The 19,981-nt window shown below is 53.3% G+C and overlaps 5 protein-coding genes across 5 annotated transcripts; 1 reads left to right on the top strand and 4 right to left on the bottom strand.

Annotated features, from left to right (window-relative positions):
* Nucleotides 1-251: 251 nt before the first annotated feature.
* Nucleotides 252-1,107, bottom strand: K460DRAFT_296544 (uncharacterized protein; the record flags this gene model as incomplete). The annotated part of the gene is made up of 2 exons (XM_040929643.1): nt 252-855; nt 974-1,107. The coding sequence occupies 2 exons, from the start codon at nt 1,105-1,107 to the stop codon at nt 252-254; spliced, it is 738 nt and encodes a 245-aa protein (XP_040782723.1).
* Nucleotides 1,108-1,976: 869 nt separating this feature from the next.
* K460DRAFT_371368 (transcriptional regulator) lies at nt 1,977-3,408 on the top strand. The gene has a single exon (XM_040934342.1). The coding sequence runs from the start codon at nt 2,256-2,258 to the stop codon at nt 2,949-2,951; it is 696 nt and encodes a 231-aa protein (XP_040782724.1). The 5' UTR covers nt 1,977-2,255; the 3' UTR covers nt 2,952-3,408.
* A 513-nt stretch (nt 3,409-3,921) lies between these two features.
* On the bottom strand, nt 3,922-7,857 carry K460DRAFT_410763 (uncharacterized protein; the record flags this gene model as incomplete). The annotated part of the gene is made up of 4 exons (XM_040937412.1): nt 3,922-4,121; nt 4,199-4,442; nt 4,486-7,564; nt 7,625-7,857. The coding sequence occupies 4 exons, from the start codon at nt 7,855-7,857 to the stop codon at nt 3,922-3,924; spliced, it is 3,756 nt and encodes a 1,251-aa protein (XP_040782725.1).
* Nucleotides 7,858-16,438: 8,581 nt separating this feature from the next.
* K460DRAFT_371372 (copper/zinc binding superoxide dismutase) lies at nt 16,439-17,757 on the bottom strand. The gene is made up of 4 exons (XM_040934343.1): nt 17,651-17,757; nt 17,101-17,280; nt 16,884-17,035; nt 16,439-16,822 (listed from the first exon to the last, which is right to left on the bottom strand). Exons 1-4 carry the CDS (start codon nt 17,661-17,663, stop codon nt 16,703-16,705), a joined length of 465 nt encoding a protein of 154 aa, XP_040782726.1. The 5' UTR covers nt 17,664-17,757; the 3' UTR covers nt 16,439-16,702.
* K460DRAFT_348319 (transaldolase) lies at nt 17,743-19,405 on the bottom strand. The gene is made up of 4 exons (XM_040931381.1): nt 19,300-19,405; nt 18,839-19,153; nt 18,404-18,787; nt 17,743-18,351 (listed from the first exon to the last, which is right to left on the bottom strand). Exons 1-4 carry the CDS (start codon nt 19,336-19,338, stop codon nt 18,115-18,117), a joined length of 975 nt encoding a protein of 324 aa, XP_040782727.1. The 5' UTR covers nt 19,339-19,405; the 3' UTR covers nt 17,743-18,114.
* Between the last annotated feature and the right edge of the window lie 576 nt (nt 19,406-19,981).

Raw genomic sequence — 19,981 nt, forward strand, 5'->3', positions numbered from 1 at the left:
CCATGAGCGCCCTCCAATGCCTTGACCTCCGTCATATTCTTCCTGATCTTTGCCATCATCTCAATCTCGAACTTCTTTTCTCGTCGTGCTTTATCCCTTTCTCGAACGCGTTCTGGGTCCATAAGAGGATTTTCAAAGCGCCTACGCTCTAGTTGAGCTATCGCCGGTTCTGTGAAAGTACTTTGAGTGCGGAGATGGTTGTGGTTACATTGATTCTTCCAAGGTAGGTCGAGACGGTCGGCGTTCTGGGTTCAATTGCGAGACTTCGCACAGCGCCTCAGCTCGGTTTTGGTTCGGAACTCCGGATCAAAGGTCGAAAGACGTCTTTCTATCGCTGAGACCTGCTTCTTGAACAGCGTGTATCGCTGTTGCACGGGAATCTTGCCGGACGCTAGGGTGTTGTGATTGTCACGCCATGTACCCGTACGCTTGGAGCTATCATCCTCGAAGAACTGCTCTTCATCCAAGTTGAACTGTTGATAGTCATCATGCTGATAGCCTGGCGCGCTTCGCTTCTCTGCAAGCGTTGCGCGAGCTTGATCTCGTAGGCGTAGACTCATGGCGTCGATATCGTTTTGGAGACGCTCTTCTTGGTCACGCTTTTCGATATGCTTGCGGCGCCAATTTTCGAAGCCTTCATATGCATCTTGGTACTCTGCATTCAGGATGAAGCGTGCAGTAGCGTCCACTTTCATTCCAACATTTTGCTGGGCTTTAGCAGATACCTTTGCCCATCGCTTGACAGGGCCGGGCTCGTTTCCCTCAAGTGCGTCCCACCATGCAGTTCCAGACCCACCGATACCCTCTGGGAGCTTACCGCGCCAATCTAAATCCTCGGCGCCATCTTCCAACTCGCTTTGTAATGTGCTAGTGCGGCTACAGAAGTCAAAGCGAGTATTATCCGAGCTATCCTCCACGGTTGTAATCTTGACGCTTCAGGCAGTCTTCGTAGGCCGCTTGGATTTCTTGGAACTGAACGGTGGCTTCTGCACGATTCAGTTTGTCGACTTTGTCGGGATGATACTGGAGTGCGAGAGCTTTGTAGGCTGCGCGAATACTGTCTTCGGATGCATTTGGCCCAACTCCAAGAGTGCGATAAGAGGCCATCTTGTGGTTGCTGTAAAGATCAGTTATGTACGAGATCAATTGAGCTTGTTTATGGTGAGGAATATGTTGATGGAGGTGCTTCGCTTTATTATATCCGGGGTAGCTTTCACTTCGTTGGAGATCAACGCTGCCGCTTAGTGAAATACTACCGCACCCTTTCGCGTGACACAATGTCTTTCAATTAGCGATGTCTGAGGGGCTCTAAGTAGTTCCGAACCGCTTTAAATTGTAGTGAGACGGTTGGGTCTTGTGAAGAAAGAAGACATTGCAAATGTATCGCGCAAGGTACGTCTCAGCCATCTTCACCTTGGCTAGCCTTACTTTTGGATATATCCTCGTCTCAATATGGTGTCTTCAAGGATCCGGTGATGGTGGTACCCAAATTTGCGTCTGAGCCTACGATATTTGCTAGCACTGGGACGTAGGCGCTTTGAATATCCTCTTAACGATGTTTGCGTCAGCGGTGCCATGGATGCTGAGTGCACAGGAGAGTTCCAGAGACTGTTCAACACCATGCCTATTGCACGCTCCGTATGACCGGTTATGGTCACACTTCCTCATGTGAGCGACTAGTTGAGACGCGAAAAGCCGGCTTACTTCACGGTCCACAAACGCGGCATCGCATGAGGCGGGGAGTGAGTACGGGTAAGTTAATAATAGGCAACTAAACACGGGAACTTCATCAACCTTTGAACTTGGCTGTACAAAATCCCTAACAGACGACCAGATACGAGATCGCCATTGTTGTGGCAAGAAGGAATGTGTCGGGCACTGTGGTGTGGTGTATGGCGTGCCCCGGTGAGTGGCTAGCCGAGCGACCACCTCCCCTAGGTGGGGTGGTTAGTTCCGCTTCTTCTGCATCCTCGAAACATCACACAACTTCAGGCATCATCTTGGTCTTACTATACAAGGCTGACAGAAAAGCCGTGCATTCAGTTATGAATATGCTCATCACCGCAAGAAGCCTAGACTCGTGAAACCGTTCGGATGCGGGAACAAAACAACAGTCCGTTCCGGTCTGACATCCGTGTATAAGAGCAACTCCAGTAGACCAAATTCTATCACCCCACCAGCTATTCGCCAAATACAACCTTACTTCCAACTCCAAACTTTTCTCGTCATCCTTTATATTTATCCTACTAGCCAACATGCCCGGCCCCTTCAAAGTAGCAGTCTATCTCTACCCCAACGCCGACCTGCTCGACTTCTCGGGCCCAGTAGAAATCTACTCCTGCCGCCCCTTCGACGGACCCAGCCCCTTTTCCATAACCTCCTTTGCGCACCACAACCCCATCCAAACCGACGCCGGCGCCCTAGTATACACGCCCAACGCCACATTCGCAGAAATCGAGCCCAAGATCGAGGACTTCGACATCCTCGTGATCCCCGGCGCGGGATTCGATACTATCCAGAAGCTAATCGAGAGCGAGGAGGGCAAGCAGTTGGGTGCGTTGCTGCAGAAGTTCGCGGGTAGTGCGCCGAGGAAGGAGACGGGGAAGCGGATTCTGCAGAGTGTGTGTTCCGGGTCGATTCTCGTTGCTGCGGCGGGGCTTTTGGCGGGTCGGACGGCTACTACGCATCATCTTGGACTTGAGATGCTGAAGCGGGTTGCTGATGATGCAGCGGCTGGTGGCCGGTCGAATATCAATGTGGTGCGCAAGAGGTGGGTTGATGCTGGGACTACGGATGCCGGGGTGCGGATTGTGAATGCTGGGGGTGTGAGTTCGGGCTTGGATTCGTCGCTGTGGATTGTAGAACAAGTGGCGGGGAAACAGGCCGCGGATTGGGCGTCTGAGGTTGCGGAGTTTGAGAGGAGGGATGCGGCGTGGGGGGTTGAAGTGTAGGGTTTCAAGGATCAAAGAGAGCTATGATATCTGCGTCTTACACGAGCAAAGACATGATTGAAATCTTCTGTCATCAAAGCTCCCGCTGAGTTTGGCTGCATACGTATTGTTTGCAGTCTTTAGTTTTACTATTACTACAGGCTTGTTCCCTTCCAAAACAGACCTGGTACGTTGCAAGACTCCATGTTCCCCTATCATATCGTTGTTGAAGTGGATGGCTACATTTAGGCGTTAGTATAGTCTGGGAATTTGATCTGGAGAGAGCGGAAGCGAAGTGGTGGAGAATACAATCACAGCGTCGCCTTCCTGGGGGGAGCTCACGAGGTTTTCAGAAATGGCCAGGTCCCTAACTGGCCTACCTCCTGTAGTGTTTAGCAATTAAGCACGATAACATCACATTTACAAACACTCGACTATTTTCAGACACATATCGATATACCAAATAGTTCAATTATCTACCTAACTAGGATCACCAAAGCCACAGCTATCTACCTCAGCTATCACAATCCGTCGTTGAGATATCCAAATCTCTGAGCCGAGACGGGGCAGCTCAATGTGGATGGACATGATTCGTCGCAACCGACGGTAGTAGCTGGTATAGTGACCCTTACCAATATGTCCTATGCATGTATATCTGACTAGGCCCCGATTCCATTTACTCCCTCCCTAAAGCTCATCCAAATGATGGGCCAAAGTGGCAAAACCAAACTCCATGCCAATGCAGAGGGTATCGATGCTTACAGTCGAAGACATTGCGCCTTGCGCCGTTTCGAATGATTACGGTCGAATGCTGTATACCAGCGAATATCCATGAAAAGGCCGTCGGTATATACTGTCGACCGGCTCGTGGGTAGCGAGAATAAGGAACAAAAAGCACTTTACTGCAATAATAAGGGTAGGGGTCAGAGGCACGAAGGAACCAGGATTACCGTGCGATGACCCCGTAGAGACCCTCCCATGTCTACATGAGTCACAAATTGACTACTCGAGTGTCGTCATCGAGGAACTGACGACGGTATTTGGCGATCTCTACGGCGATACCGTTGGGGTCTTTGATGTTCTTCTGGCGAAGCTCTTTCAAAACACCGCGCAGGCCATCGTTCCACCTCTGCTTCTCGTCGGGGGTCTTGCCGGGGTTGGCTGTTCCTAGCTGAACCAGGAGCTTCTCACCTACACAGTGTCCAAGTCAGTCTGCGTACAATGGCGGGATGAAGACGAACAGATGTGGGATACCTCCTGTCACGTACCGGTTATTCCTATGTCCCGGAAATGTTGATCAGAACACTCAGGGTCATTGCAAGAGCCGCCTGCAGCTTCGTACTGACATAGACGCTTCGCTGGGTCAATTTGGTGGCTATAAGTCAAGGACAGGAATCCACCTGCGACATCCTGCGCATAGCTCGGATGGTAGCGGTAGGACTTGAACATACGAAGCGGGCTTTCATATGGAGTAAACCTAGCTGGCTCATCCTCGACCTCTGCCGCGATTGCCTTTTCTTGGTCAGCTAGGCATCCCGGAGGGAGATGTACGTACAGCTTCCGAGTTTGTGTTTGATGTCGCAGATACAGGCTCTGGCACTGATGCAGTTGCTAGATTGTTAGTAGTGTTGTTATTATCCTGCGGCACATTGTTCGTTGCAATTGTGTTGTCGACTTCAGGCTCATATGTCGATTCTGAGTCCGAGTCTGAATCATCCGAGCTTTCGTCAGACGAAGTAGCGATGTCCATAGCACCGTCTTCTACTTCAATAGGAGGCACATCTAGGATATGCTCTGCAGTCGCAGCCTCGCTTTGGATATCAGACATATCCTGATCGACATCTGGTGGCTCATAGTCTTCCTCATCTTCAGTAGATACTTGCGACGTAGCAATGGATTGTGCAGTCTCCGGTTCAGGGGCTTGTGCTTCTTGTATGTGCGTGTCCGTGATGACCATAGGCTCATCTGGCTCATACTCTTCCTCCTCAGATTCGGACATCTCCACTTCCCCTTCCTCGGATGGAGATCTCGCAACACCAGGATACGATTCTGATTGGGTCTGAGGTTCGGCTACGGGGTTCGTCTCCGCTGGCGGGGCAGGGCTGTAAAAGTCCTCATCATCATCGAGCGGAGTGGCGGAGCTATGTGCGCCAGGTGCAACGGTTGCATCGACAGTCGATTCTTCAATATCAATGGGAGCGTGCAGCTGGTCTGAGAGTGAAACATCCTGTGAAGCTGGTACTTGCGGTTCACGTTGCGCTGAAATTGTGTCGTCCGGTACAGGGATAATCTTGTCCATAGTTGGCGTCTGGGGAAGTGTCGCTTCAGTTTCAGGTAGATGTGGTGCTGTCTGTCCAAGTCCAGGAAGAATGGTCAACCTACCAGAGATTTGCCTTTGAGCTGGCAATGGATCAGACCCAATGATCTGCTCAGTCCCTGTGAGCTTGGGAGATCCAGCTTTGGAAGATTCGATGAAAGCGTTAGGAACGTCGCTCGCAGAGGGTTGCGGGCCCAGGCTGGCACCTTGCGATGTATTCGTTGGTAACGTCTCGTGGTCGATCTCATCCTTCTTAGCACGAAGTTCTGCATGCGACATGCCTTCAGTGTCAATTCCAAGATTCTCAAGCTCCTGAGTCAACTGCTCCTTGTCTATCGCAATCCGCTTGTTTTCTGCCATCAATTGCTCCATCTCTTGAGTCAACTGGGCCATCCTGCTCGTGTTACTCGCAATCTCAGCGTCTAACGAAGGCAGCCTCGATTGAATTTCTGCGCGCCGAAGTCGCTTGGTGTGCCTCACAGGGTCGACGGTATCATGTGCTGCGGTGCGAGAAGCATCAACAAGCTGCAAAGGAGCTGATTGGACCGAGTCGGTCGTGGGTGTCGCGTGAGAGACACTTTGAGGAGGCAGCCCTGGAGTTGACGGATCTTGGGTTCCAGACAAAGATATTGCCATAGCGGCTGCCGCCGCCGCCTTATCCTTCTCGCGCTTCTCAGCAAGCTTCTTCTTCAGGGTCAGTCGCATCGCCACAAGTTGTTTTTCTTTATCCTCTAGCTCCTTTTCGCGAACAATCGTGGTGGGGGTTTGGGGACCAGGTGTGCTGACTGTAGAGGAAGCGGGTATGGTAGACCCCGAGCGAGAAGGGAAATTGGGAAACTTTCCAAGGGCCTGGTGTTGGTTTGGTATTGAAGTTGGCGATGCAGCAGATGGTCCTGGGGCAGCCTGATCATCATCAATGTCCATATCGCTACCGTTGGACTCGTCATCACTGACTTGGATGATCATAGACTCCTCATGATGTGAGTGGGGAGACTGGCCCAAAGGTCGAGTGTAGGGGGTCACTGAGCCGCGTGGTGTAGAAACTTCAGTCTCTGAAGGGGCAGGCCGCTTCTGCGGAACTGAGGGTAATGGCTTCGGCGCAACTGGAGCACCACTATTGAAGCTGGGTGGCGCGTTCATAAATAATCCGGGTATTCCAGGGAAGGAGGGCGTGTAGGTTGGAGTGTTTGAAGTGCTCGTGCTTGATGGCGCTGGTTGCGTGGCATGTTCTGCCGTTGCTTGACCCAAGTCCGGTTTTTGTGTCCGGGACACGGATGCCGTTGCATTATTAGTCACGGTGGTCGTTGGCTTCTGCTTCGCCTTGATCGCTTCCAAGCGTTGTCTTATCAACTCAGTATTCCGTGCCCTCTGTTCGTCCGTCACAGGCTGCTTTGCACCTGGTGTTGTGATGGCCTGGGGCGTCTTGACAGCGGGTGTAGGAGTAGGCGCTTGTGCAGGCGGTGTTTTCTGTGGTGGGCTGGCCCTGGCTGCACCTCTTACCTTCGCCATCTTCGCGGCTTGCAGGCGTGCAATGTAGTCTTTTCGATCGACTGGACCGGTTGGAGACGCAACTGATTTAGTCGCCTGCGCAGGAGTGACATCGGTGTTGATCGCAGGAATAGATGCCTGCTGTGGAGATTTCGTGCTCGAAATGGGCGGAGCACCATTAGTTTTGGGTAGTACGATAGGCGCGGGCTCCGAGGGCAGATTGAGGCTCTGGTACAAACCTCTGAGGAGCTCGAGATCGAGATTCTCGTTCGCCAAGGTGCGATAGGTGATGTTGTTACTGTTCAGGACTTTGATGAACTGCTTGGCTTCGTCCCGGGCATCCTGTATCTTGTCCATTGGGTTCTGAGGGCTCGCTTGCTTTGGAGCCTTTCGAGCTGGCTCCTGAGGTACTGTTTGACCATCTGCGGGGCGATCAGGGTTGTAGCCCTCTTCTGCTTGGGGAGAAGTACGGGAGACTTGCGGAACAGAGCGAGGGGGCTCGGGGCGAGCTCGACCGTATGCGTTGCGCGCTACAGGTTGCGAAGCCTCTCTATCACTGAGCTCGCCATCCTCCCTCTCGCTGTCCCCGACAACGCCTTGTACGCGATCGCTAGCCGCTACTGGGGGCTGTGGGGGGTTCTGCGGGGAGAAGGCCATCGATGTCGCGTGGTTGAGGGGCGCATGGGCAGGAAAAGGCGGAGGGGCGCATGGGCAGGAAAAGGCGGAGGGGCGCCAAAGCCAGGAATGGGAGGTGGAGGAATCATGCCATTTTGCTGTAAGAATGGCAGCCATGCACTTGGGTCTGAAGGCAGTTGAGGCGGCCAAGCAGCTACATGCGATTGTCAGCAGCCGTGTCTACATGTGTGGAGATGGTTTCAGAGTTGACTACTCACGCGGTGGAAATGGGGGCTGTTGGCTGTTCTGACCGTAGGCAGAGAGGTTAATTCCAGGCAACGCAGAATGTTGCAGGCCCGGGATGCTAGCAAAGGCATCGGGGGCAGGCGCCTGTTGCATGTGCGAAGGGCCACGGTGCTCTTCTGGAGGCGCGGAGGGCTGCATCTGCTGGGGGGGATAGGCAAAGGGCAGCCGGTAATAGGGCTGTTGCGAGGAGTGGTCTGCCATTTTTGAAGCCACTCGATGTGTGCTGGAGCTCTACGCGTCTCTTACCACGGTTGCGCTCGCCGTCAATACATGAGGCAGCAAGAAGCAGTGGGGAAGAGGGGCAAGAGGCAGCGGCGACGAGACGGCAGTAGGTGATGGCGTTGACGGAGCGCGTTGTGGAGGCTCGATGGAGATTCTAGGCGCAGAGAGCGACAATGTTCAATTTCATGAGGCGGACTCCACCGAACCTGATCTCTCTCTCACCTTAGTCATCACGTGGGCTCGCTCGCCGCGGCGCGGCGCGTCGGTCGGCGGTTGCTAGGTTGCGTGGCTCGAGCGCCGACGAGAGTTTGTTTACACCAGTGCGTAGCGCATGCAGCCGTCCCTCTGCATACCCATCTGTATAACCAGAAACTTCACCTGGGACGGATCCAGGCCGTGCATCTTTTGTACATAGTTGAGCTTCTGCATCTGGTTCCCCTGCACGAGTCTTGGTCCCCACTTGTGCATTCCACGCATAATGGGAAGGTAACCCCGTCGTCGCACCTCCCGCCCAGTATCGCTATTCACTACCCACAACACCACACCCACCCACCATGAGCGGGCCTGCTCACAATGGGAATGGCCGTCCCTTCGCACGCAACTCGCGCAACAGCCCCTTCGCACGCAACACGGCCTCGCCATCCCCAGGCCTAACCCCCAGCGCCCTGCGCCCAAAGTCAGCCCTCGTCTCCTCGCCGCCGCCCATAGAAACCGAAGCCAGCATGGGTCACGCACGAAACCAGTCCCTCACAAACCTGAGCAGCCCCCTGCTGGGCCGCAGCGACTCGACGCGCCTACGCTCCAATTCGCATCGAAACAGTACCCCAGTCGGCACATTCGCGCCGCAGTTTATATCCGAGGATGGCAACGACGCACCGACCCTGGGAGGCATCGTAGAGGGAGAAAACGACTTCTCGGGCAAGCGCTATGTCTGGCTTAGGGATCCGACCACGGCATTCGTCCGAGGCTGGGTGGTCGAGGAGCTGCCTGGCGGGCGCCTCCTCGTGCAATGCGACAATGGCACCCAGCAAGAAGTCGATGCAGACGCAGTCGACAAGGTCAATCCGGCCAAGTTCGACAAGGCCGACGACATGGCAGAACTCACCCACCTGAACGAGCCGTCTGTCATCCACAACCTCCACATGCGATACCAGGCGGATCTGATTTACGTACGTTGACCGCACGCGAACGCACGAAAGAAACTGACGCTTGGTAGACATACTCAGGGCTGTTTTTGGTCACAGTCAACCCTTACTGCCCGTTGCCGATATACTCGAGAGAATACATCAACATGTATCGGGGACGGAGTCGGGAAGAGACCAAACCTCACATCTTTGCCATGGCTGACCAGGCCTTCCGAAGCTTAGTAGATGAAGGCACCAACCAGAGCATTCTCGTAACGTGAGTGGCACGTGTGGCCAAGTTAGAATTCCACTAACATGATACAGTGGAGAATCTGGTGCCGGTAAAACTGAAAACACGAAGAAAGTCATTCAGTATTTAGCTGCCGTCGCAAACTCCGACACTCCTCGAGCAAAGTCGGGAGGACGCCATCTTTCCAACCTGTCCGAACAGATCCTACGAGCGAACCCTATCCTAGAAGCTTTCGGAAATGCCCAGACGGTGCGAAATAACAACTCGTCCCGCTTTGGAAAGTTCATTAGGATCGCATTCTCTCGGGCTGGGCAGATTGCCGGCGCATACATCGACTGGTATCTGCTGGAGAAGTCCAGGGTGGTGAGGCTCAACTCGAACGAGCGCACCTACCATGTATTCTATCAGTTGCTCCGTGGAGCGGACAGCAAGATGAAGCAGGAATTCTTCTTGGCCAATAAAGACGCCGAGGACTTCGACTACACCAAAAATGGCAACGATGTCATCTCTGGCGTATCGGACAGCGACGAGTGGAACGCGTTGATTGAGGCCTTTCATGTCATGGGCTTTACGGACAAGGAACAAACATCAATCTTGAGGACAGTTGCTGCGGTTTTACATCTAGGCAACATCCGGGCCATCAAGGAAAGTCGACGGGCAGACCAGGCTACACTCAACCCCGGAGCGGAGCAACAGGCTCAGATAGTGGCGCAACTACTCGGTATCTCTGCGGACGACTTCATCAAAGCGCTCCTACATCCTCGTGTCAAGGCTGGCCGAGAGTGGGTCGAAAAGGTGCAAACTCCCGAGCAAGTCAATCTCACAATCGACGCGCTTGCGAAGGGTATCTACGAGCGTGGTTTTGGCGACCTCGTTGATCGAATAAACCGTCAACTGGACCAGACCGGGAGTGGCAGCGACGACTCACACTTCATTGGTGTCCTCGATATTGCTGGCTTCGAAATCTTTGACGAGAACAGCTTTGAGCAGCTTTGCATCAATTACACGAACGAAAAGCTGCAGCAGTTTTTTAATCACCACATGTTCGTATTGGAGCAAGAAGAGTACGCGCGAGAACAGATCGAGTGGAAATTCATCGACTTCGGCCGTGATCTTCAACCAACCATAGATCTGATCGAGCTACCCAATCCAATCGGTATCTTCTCCTGTCTGGACGAGGACAGCGTCATGCCAAAGGCTACCGATAAGAGTTTCACCGAAAAGCTGCACTCGCTATGGGATCGCAAGAGCACAAAGTACAAGCGGTCGTTATTGACACAGGGCTTCATGCTTACTCACTATGCTGCTGAAGTAGAGTACTCCACGGAAGGGTGGCTGGAGAAAAACAAAGATCCACTGAATGACAGTGTCACGCGACTTTTAGCAGCTTCCACCGACAAGCAGGTCGCCAACCTCTTCTCCGACTGCGCTGATACAGACGATGAGGTGGGAGGGTCGCGCAGCCGCGTCAAAAAGGGTCTTTTCCGAACAGTCGCTCAGCGCCACAAGGAGCAGCTATCCTCTCTTATGACTCAACTACATTCCACACATCCTCATTTCGTGCGATGCATCTTGCCGAACCACAAGAAACGACCAAAGCAATTCAGCGCACCACTCGTACTCGACCAACTTCGATGTAATGGCGTGTTGGAAGGTATCCGGATCGCTCGCACAGGCTTCCCCAATCGACTGAACTTTGTCGAGTTCCGGCAACGATACGAGGTGTTATGCAAGGACCTTCCCAAAGGCTATCTGGAGGGGCAGGTGGCGGCCAAGATGATTCTGGAGAAGCTTAACCTTGACAGAGCACTTTACCGTGTCGGTATCACCAAAGTCTTCTTCAGGGCTGGTGTTCTTGCCGAACTGGAAGACCAACGCGATGGTCTCATCCGAGACATTATGATTCGCTTTCAATCTGCAGCTCGAGGCTTCGTTCAGCGCCGCCTCGCTCATAAACGTCTTTACCGGGCAGAAGCAACCAGAATTGTACAGCGAAACTTTCAGGTGTACCTTGACCTCCAATCAAATCCATGGTGGAGGCTATTTGCTCGCATGAGGCCCATGCTGGGAGCAACCCGACAAGCCGCTGAAGTCAAGAAGCGAGACGAAATGATCCTACAGCTGGAGGAGAAGATGCAACACGAAGCTGAAGAGAAGCAACGGGTCGAGGACGAGCGGAGACGGGCCGAAATGGATATCCAACGGATTCAGAAGACGCTCGAAAGCGAACGTGCTCTCGCACTGGACAAGGAAGAAATCTTCAAACGCCTGCAGTTGCGCGAAGCCGAGCTTGCCGAAAAGCTTGCCGGTGCTATTGAAGATCAAGATCAGCTCGAGGACCAACTGGATGCCCTAATGGAAGCCAAGAAGAAGATTGAGGATCAGGCCGAACTCCTGCGTAACGAGCTAGAACAAGCTGGTCAGATCATCAGTAAGTTGGAAGGCGAGACCCAAGAGCTAGAAAGCCAAGCCTCTCGCTTGGATCAGCAAGTAAAAGATCTCGAGGCACTCAAATCGCAACGCAGCCAGGCGGAGGAGATGTTGAACCAGGAGTTGAAGATGCTCAAGAGTCATCTGAGTCTGAAAGAGCGAAAGGTTGAAGATCTCGAAGCAAAACTTTTGAAGACAGATCAAGATCTGGACATCAAGCTAGCAGCCTCGGTCAAAGAAGTGCAAGCGGGGAAGAAGCAAATCAAGGAACTGCTCGACGAGAACCGGCAAATTCGCCAGCAGATCACTGACCTTTCCTCGACATCTACGAGCTATGAAGATCTCATTAGGCGGAAAGAGAGCGAGCTGGCCATCTTGAAGGTAGACCTCAAGAAGTATGAGAACGATCGCCACCTCTTCGACCAAGAAAAGCGAACCTTGGCTTCCAAGCACGATGACATCCAAAGCCGCCTCCGAGAGGCCAAAGCTGAGTTGGATGCTGTGCGCTCGCAGAAGCAGCAGCTGGAACGCGAAGCCGCTGATGCGAAACGTCTTCTTGAAGAGAAAATTTCCGAGGATACGCAATCCAGTGAGGGTCGCAAGCTGCTCGAGGAACAGATCGAGAGCCTCAAAGCGGAGCTTTTCGAAGTACAGAAAGAGCTCAGCCGGGAAAGGCAATCTCGCGATGACGTCGAAATGCTCGGAGAGCACAAGTATGAGACATTGCAGCGCGATTTCGAAGCTCTGACTGACTCAAAGATCACCATTGAGAAGGAAATGTACGCTCAGCAGGACGTTCTGCGACGGGCTACGGAATCTCGGGCTGCCCACGAGAAGGAGCGGAAAGAGTATCAAACTGAACTTCGCACCCTTCGCGAGAAGTACCTGAAGCTAGAGGAAGACAAATTAGATGCGGATGCCAAGGCGGAGCGTGCGCAGTCGAGAATGGCATCAGAACGACAAGCTATCCAGCAACGGGAAATCGAGGCGAAGGACCAGCAGCTTGATCAGCTCGAGGCAGAGCGCAACGACCTCGCTGAGCAAGTCCACAACCTCACTCAGATGCTCGCGGACTCCGACTCGTTCAAAGAACGCAACGACCAACAGAAGGAACGTCTCGAGCGTGAGCTTGTCACTGTCAAAGGCCGACTCACGGCTTCTGAAAATGACAATCGCGCTTTGCTCAACAAGCTTCAGCAGAAGAATCTGGACATTGCTCGATCAAACTCTCGTGCCGGTGATACCCAGCGTTCTAAGATCACCCAACTGACCCATGAAAAGTCTAAAGCAGAAGAAGAGAATAAGGTCATGTTCCGCCAACTCGAAGAGGCACAACTCATCATTGCTTCTCTGGAGAAGCAAAAGGAAAAGCTATCGTTGGGTCTTGAAGACCTGAACCATGAAGTCAACCGGGAGCACAAGACCAGTCGCAATGCTGAGAAGGCCTCTTCGACAATTAATCTCCAGCTCGCAGATGTAAATCGCAAGCTCGAGACTGAACGACAGTTGCGAACACAGGCTCAAGCGAACACCCGCGCAGTCCAGGCGTCCCTCGACACCAATAACCGTGAGTTGGAAGAATGCCATAAACAGCTCGTACTTCTTCGCAAGGTGTTCGACCCGGAGTCTGCCGATGTTTCCATTACCTACGATGCGGCCAAACCAGATATCGCGAGGACAGTGGACATCGCCGAGCGCCTCGAGTCTACCAATCAAGCTTTACGTGTAGCGGCAGAACGTTACTCGCGAGCAGAGGCCCAACTGGACGAGTTGCGCGAAAGGCATGAAGGTGAAATCAACGACTTGGATGCTCGCCATGCTAACTCGAAGCGTGCGCTGTTGGAAGAGATGAACAGCAGCCAAGTGAACCAAGCGAATGCCCGCCGGTCACCAACGCATGTCCGGAAAGACAGTGAGAATCGAAAGCCCTTCTCAATCACGAACACCCCGACGAACCAACGACACATGAGCAACGCTACGAACAACTCAGCACGCTCCGACCGCACCGTTGACACCGTCACATACAACAACAGTATGGATCTAGCTGCAGAGCTTGAGTTGGTACAAAATCAACTCCAAATGTCGGAGATGCGAAACAAGCATCTGCAAGGTCAAATGGATCGATCTCCTGTCCGTAATACCTGGCAGGATGACAGCCCATCTGTTCGACGGGTCCAGAAGCTCGAACGCGAAAACTTCCGCCTTCACGACATGCTTGACGATTCTGCCAAGAAGGTGTCTGTATTGGAGCAAAGCCTTCGTTCAGGTCAACTGTCGTACCAGGAAGTGCAAACTAAGTCTCACGAAGAGCTATTCGATCTATTGACTTCGCAAGAGCATTCTCGCAAGTCCGTAGTCCAAGCGCATAACATCGCCATCAACGAGCTTGCAGATGCAAAGACAGCCTTTGACGACATCAAGCAGATCAAGACAGTCCTGGAGACGGAACTTCGAGATATTCAATGCGAGTTCGAGGACATGATTGGTGAACGAGAGCAAGAGCAGGCCAACCACAACCAACTTCTACAAGAGTTTGCCGACCTTCAAATTCGACTCGATAACGAGACATCGACCCTGCTCGACGTTCAGTCCAGTCTGAGTTTGTACAAGAATCGAGCCGACGAGTACTTTAGTAAGCTAGAGCAGGCGGAGATAGCAGTGTTGAAGGCTTCTCGTGCCGAACAGTTTGCAAAGACTCAAGCTCGGGAAGCTGAAGACACCTGCGCTACGATCATGGCTGAGCGGAAAGAGATGGACGGTATGGTGGAAGATCTACAGCGCCAGGTCCAGCGATACGACGAACGTGTTGAGGATCTCTCGGCAGACCTGGAGACCGCCCTGCAAGCCAAGAAACGCCTTCAAAATGAGGTTGAGGACTACAGAAGCCAGCACGCGCACGACATCGAGGATTCCGAATCCTCGCTGGAGCAGACGCGCAAGAAGTATCAAGTTGAGCTGTCAACACTGACACATGAAATTGACGTCGAACGCGAGAACGTCATATATGTACGCGAGGAGAACGGTCGTCTGCGCGAAGAGATCGAGGAGTTGAGGAACAAATGGGACGACGAGGTCCTAAACTCCTCAACCTGGGCGAAGGAGAAGAGCCGTCTCGAGATGACACTGCAAGTAATCTCCAACTCGCGCGACGAAGCAGCCAATGCGCACAACGAGGCCCAGTCCAAGATTGTCAGTCTGCTATCGCAGGTTCGCAATCTACGAACAAACGTCGACGACCTCGCGGCAGAGCGCGACTCTGCCATCGAAGAGAAGAAGCGCCTGGAGTCTCGTCTCCAAGAGGCAGCAGACAAGCTTGATGATTTGTCGCGCTCAGAATCACCTGCTATGCGCAATGCTGCCGCATATGATCGCGATCTTCTGGAGCTCAAATCTGGTCTAGCTCAGCAGGAGGATATTACCGCCGCAGCTGTGGGCAAGATGCGCCGCGCAGATGCTCTCGCACAGGAGCTCCAAAAGGACATTGTCGCTGAAAGGGAAGCGAATGTACAGTTGCACAAAGAAAAGGCTGCTGTTGAGAAGGGGTTGAAAGACCTCCAGCTGCGTCTTGTGGACCTAGAAACGAAGGGTTATAGTGGCTCAGCAGGCAAGGATGTCCGATTTCTGCACGGTCGTATCCAAGAGGTATGTCCCAGCTCCCACCATTCACTCAATTTACTGCAGTATCACTAACGCAACAAAACAGCTCGAGAACGCCCTTGAATCATCGGAATCTACCCGCCTCACTGAATCCCGCAGCGTCCGCAACGTCGACCGCACTGTCAAGGACCTCCAGACCCAGATAGAGCGCCGCGACAAGCAAAACGCGTCCGTCGTCGAAGATCTCAACAAGTCTCGCGACAAGATTTCCAACCTCCTCGCCACGATTGACGAACTCCAATCGTCTGACTCAACGAACCAACTCGCCGCTAAGCGCGCCGAGCGCGAACTCCGCGAGGAGAAGGAAAAGAACCTGCGTCTTGAGCGCGAGCTAGAAGGGTGGAAGACGCGCCGCAGCGCGCTCGGCGTCCCTGGCCAACAGGCTGCCGGCAGCGAGGCAGGAGAAGTACGCTCCCGCCGCGGCAGCTCCATCGGGCTGCTCATGGGCGAAATGGGCGAAGTAGCGGCGAGCGAAAAGGGCAAGTTTGGCAGTCTGCGATCAGGCCTCCGCCGCGTGTCTGGCCAGAAGGGTTTTTTGTAGGTGATGGGGTCTCTGAGGAGCGGGGGCGATGGAGATCCCGGTACCAAAGAAGTAGGCTTGACCCGACCGCCGAAGAAGAAGAGGGTCTAGCCGCTAACGAGGCGTCATTTTTTCGTGTTGTGGATAAAGAAGAGGAAGAAGAAAACGGGGTTATGCATATTGAGGAGGTCGTCCACATTGATTTGGACGATCAGGTTACTTTGGTTGATGGCGGCGATGGCGTGGGCGAACAGGGCGTCAAGGAAATCGACGTCGACGTCACGGATGATGAAGCTGGAAGTGCGTCTGACGACGAGGAGCTCCCCAATGGTCGGGATGTCGGCTATGGAGGAGTTAAGAGGAGGAGGACTATTCGGGTGATTATTCGGTCTAGGGCGTTTCTGTGAGTCTCGCTCCATGGAGCGAGCTTGTTGCTGTTGGCTTTTTTGGGTTGTGAGTGGTTAGGGTAGCATTGTCTTTGCAGCATGGCGTTGTAGCGTCGGAGCGGGTTGCTTCTTGGGACGTGGTTCACATGGTGGTAGTTGATTTGATTATAGAGAGAGAGAGAGAGAGTTTTTCGACTTCAATATCCTTTTCTTCTGTATATTATGTATGTGAAGCTCAATTACGCGATGCATAGAAGATAGCGAGAACATGTTGTTCAGGGTGATGTTGAGGTAGTAGCATTTATTTTTCGAGTAAGTAACAACCCTACTAAGTATATACTTGTTTCCTCAAATCATTCTGTGCCCAGGCTGCCGTAGCACATTGTCATGTCATAGCTCAAGCCCGTTCCGTTCTGCAACTAGCTGAGCTTAACCATATCTTGTATTTTAAAGCATTCTAAGCAGAGATGCCAATGACACCGCAAGCCGGGCGAGTACCAGCATTGCCAGTCTTCTTGGACTCCTCGTGTCCGCCCTTGCCGAGGTCGTCAGTGCCGGAGTGGATAACGATGGTGCGCTGTTGACATGTTAGTATCCAACTTTCCACTAGCATCGAGGGGGAGAAGGAGAAGACGTACGCCAATGACGCTCTCAGAGCCAATCAGCTTGATCAGCTTGTCCGTGGTGCTTCCCTGAGCATTGCCCTGGCCGTCGGTCTTGAAGTTACCCAAGTCACCAACGTGGCGCTCCTCGTCTTCGGGAGCACCATGGGTCTTGTTGTGGGGGTTGACTAGCGTGTGTTAGCCTGATGCAGGATGGGACTGGAAGGAATGAAGAAGGATGTATGAGACTCACAATGGGGTCCAGCACTGGTGCACCCGTTGGTGTTGTCTCCAAAAGCGTGAATGTGGAAACCACGTTCTGCATTAGCATCGTTGCCAGAGAGGTTCCATGAGATGCTCGTAGGGGCGGACTCGCTGTCCTGCTCAAAGGTGATGGTGCCCTTGACGTTGGAGTCTCCACGGACGACGGCGACTATTGTGATCATCAGCACTTGTTTGCTTGTTTCAGCCCTACCCGCCACCCATTCGCTTCCCTAGGGCGGGAGAAGGGATGAAAGGGGTGGGTATACAGGCGTAGGCGTGCCATCAAGGTGTCTTGGAAAGGAGCGGTGATTGGAGCAACGACGAGCACCCGCGAGCTCAGTGGATAGAAAGCAGACGATCCCACGCGACAGCAGGGTCCTCAAATGCCCTCTAATCTATCCAATTGAGCCCGTTCCGGTCGTTTCCAAACACTCAAACGGGCTCGTCGTTTGACAGAATGTGCTCAATCTCGCGCACCCTCTCTACCCCACCTTCCCGGAACCGGGCAAGCTTTGTTGCAAAACGGGGGTTACACGTACCGGCTTTGACCATTGTGACGGTTTATGTAAGTTTTCTTGGTGTGTGGGATTGACGGGAAGCTAAATGGCAGTTTGGTGTAGATGGGTAGATGGGGGGAAAGTAGGATGAGAAGCAGTGCTACGTGGAGACGTGAGCTTTCTTCAGGGTCGAAGCGGGGCTCGGAGTGACGCAACCCGCGCGACCCGCACGCAACTGTTCGGTGTTAGAGCTGGCCTAGAGCCGACGCATGATAAATCCAATGCCCCTCGCCCGTCCTATCATATAATGGCATGGCATGGTAGGTAGAAGTAGAGTGACGTTCGTTCATGTATTCAAGAGGTAATGATGTGCAGTTTCACTTCTCATTTTGATGTTATTTCAATTTTGCTATCTGCAGTGCTGCAATTTCAATCCGTACGAGGGCAGAAGAAGCACCCATGCAATTTCATATACTCATCAAAAGACCGATACCGGGGCGACCACTCTATGCCTCGATCTTCTTGCGCAGAATGTCCTTGAGCGTGACGGCATCAGCAGCGAATTTCGAGATACCCTCGCGGAGCTTCTCGACGGCCATCTGGTCCTCGTTGAAGAAGAAGCGGAACTCGGCCTCGTTGTTGATGTAGCTCTTCTTCTCAATGTCGAGCGAGTTGGCGTCCTTGGCGTCGAGCTTCTTGGGGATGTCGTCGTTGGAGTTGTAGAGCTGCTCGAGCAGGTTGGGCTGGTGCATGTTAGTAACTTGTACACAACGGTAGTGCTTGGAATCCACTCACGGCAATGGTCAAGTAATCGCAGCCAGCGAGCTCAGTGACCTCGCCAATGCTTCGGAAAGAAGCGCCCATGACGATGGTCTTGTAGCTGTACTTCTTGTAGTAGTTGAAGATTTGCTGGACGCTCTTGACACCGGGGTCCTCCTCCTTGGTGTACTCCTTCTTGGTTGAGGCCTTGAACCAGTCAAGAATACGGCCGACGAAGGGAGAGATGAGGAAAGCGCCAGCCTCGGCAGCGGCGATGGCCTGGACGAGCGAGAACATGAGGGTCAGGTTGGTGTTGATTCCGTGCTTGGACTGGAGGATCTCGGCGGCCTTGATGCCTTCCCATGTTGATGCGATCTTGATGAGGACGCGGTCCTTGGAGATGCCGACCTCCTTGTACAGCTGCGCAGTGTCAGTGTGAGATTTCTACAAAGTACAAGTGCTCTAACATACCTCGATCAGGTGGAGGGCCTTGTCTACGGAGGCCTTTGTGTCGAAAGAAAAGCGCGCGTCAACCTCTGTGGAGACCTTGCCGGGGATGATTGCCAGAATCTCCTTGCCGAACTGCACCAGGAGACTGTCCAGGGTGGCGTCGACCTGCTCGTCGATGCTGCCACCGTGCTTCTTGCCAGACTCGACGGCCGCGTTGATCAGCTTCTCGTACTCGGGCTTCTTAGACGCGGCGAGGATGAGCGAGGGGTTGGTCGTGGCATCCTGGGGCGTGTACTTGGCGATGGTCGCAAAGTCACCAGAGTCGCAGACGACGGTCTACAGCAATTGGGTCAGCTTCTTCTTTTCTTTTTCCAACGTGTGTCTGTCGCAGCAGGGCGCCATGGGTGGCATCTCCGAGTGTCTCCGGTGGGACATGGCTGGAGGATGTGGTATATGGGAAATTGCAATGGCGGGGTACTCACGGTGCCAGTGGCCTTCAATTGCTCAAGAGAGTTGGGCATGATGAATAAAGTGTGTATGTGTGTGCTTCAGGTGATTGTCGAAGAAGAGAGGGTATGGGGAGTAAAAGTAGTAGGGGAGAGAAGAAAGTGGTGTTGTTTGTTGGGAGGCGTCATGCGCGGTGGAGCAGCTTTCATAGCGCCCCGCCTCGGAGGAGCCCCTCGATGAATGATGGAAAAAGGCCTGCATCCATCCATCACATTCGCAAGTGGCAAGCCGTGGCTACGGCCGGGAAAGAAGGCCACTTTACTGATAGGCCCGCCTTTGCAGATTGGCAGAATCGCGTCAATCAGCAGCCCCAGCTGGGTGCCATAAGCAGCTGTGCCAGACCCTGACCCGTTGGAACCGTCGCCAATTTTGTCCGGTTCCACACCCACCTGGCCTGTCACAACCCTTTGACCACCCACCCGTTCGTCGACTTTCAGCGTTAATCGCCGCTGATGCAATGCTTACCCTCGGCGAGTAGGCCGGACTTTGTACATCTGCAGCCTCGAGGCTCCTCTTTCCCTTTCCACCGTGGCTGGCTTTGTTCCGTCCACCGCCCAGCATCGTGAGAAATTTCTGTGCCTTCGGAGTACAGTCGCCCGTGCCAAGCGTGGTAATAACTGGTCCATGTAATTGCCTCTGCGGCTTTTAGCATTCGTC

Source organism: Cucurbitaria berberidis (assembly GCF_010015615.1).
Source record: "Cucurbitaria berberidis CBS 394.84 unplaced genomic scaffold K460scaffold_7, whole genome shotgun sequence".
Classification (NCBI taxonomy): Eukaryota; Fungi; Ascomycota; class Dothideomycetes; order Pleosporales; family Cucurbitariaceae; genus Cucurbitaria; species Cucurbitaria berberidis.

Bases quoted from the DNA above. Each gene is read 5' to 3' on its own strand.
- K460DRAFT_371368 (XM_040934342.1), top strand. From the start codon at position 2,256: ATGCCCGGCCCCTTCAAAGTAGCAGTCTATCTCTACCCCAACGCCGAC.
- K460DRAFT_371372 (XM_040934343.1), bottom strand. The intron at 17,036-17,100 runs GTGAGTCTCATA...AACACACGCTAG, and splicing joins CACCAGTGCTGGACCCCATT to TCAACCCCCACAACAAGACC. The intron at 16,823-16,883 runs GTACGTCTTCTC...ACATGTCAACAG, and splicing joins GCTCTGAGAGCGTCATTGGC to CGCACCATCGTTATCCACTC.
- K460DRAFT_348319 (XM_040931381.1), bottom strand. From the start codon at position 19,338: ATGCCCAACTCTCTTGAGCAATTGAAGGCCACTGGCACC. The intron at 18,788-18,838 runs GTATGTTAGAGC...GACACTGCGCAG, and splicing joins AGGCCCTCCACCTGATCGAG to CTGTACAAGGAGGTCGGCAT. The intron at 18,352-18,403 runs GTGAGTGGATTC...AACATGCACCAG, and splicing joins GCGATTACTTGACCATTGCC to CCCAACCTGCTCGAGCAGCT.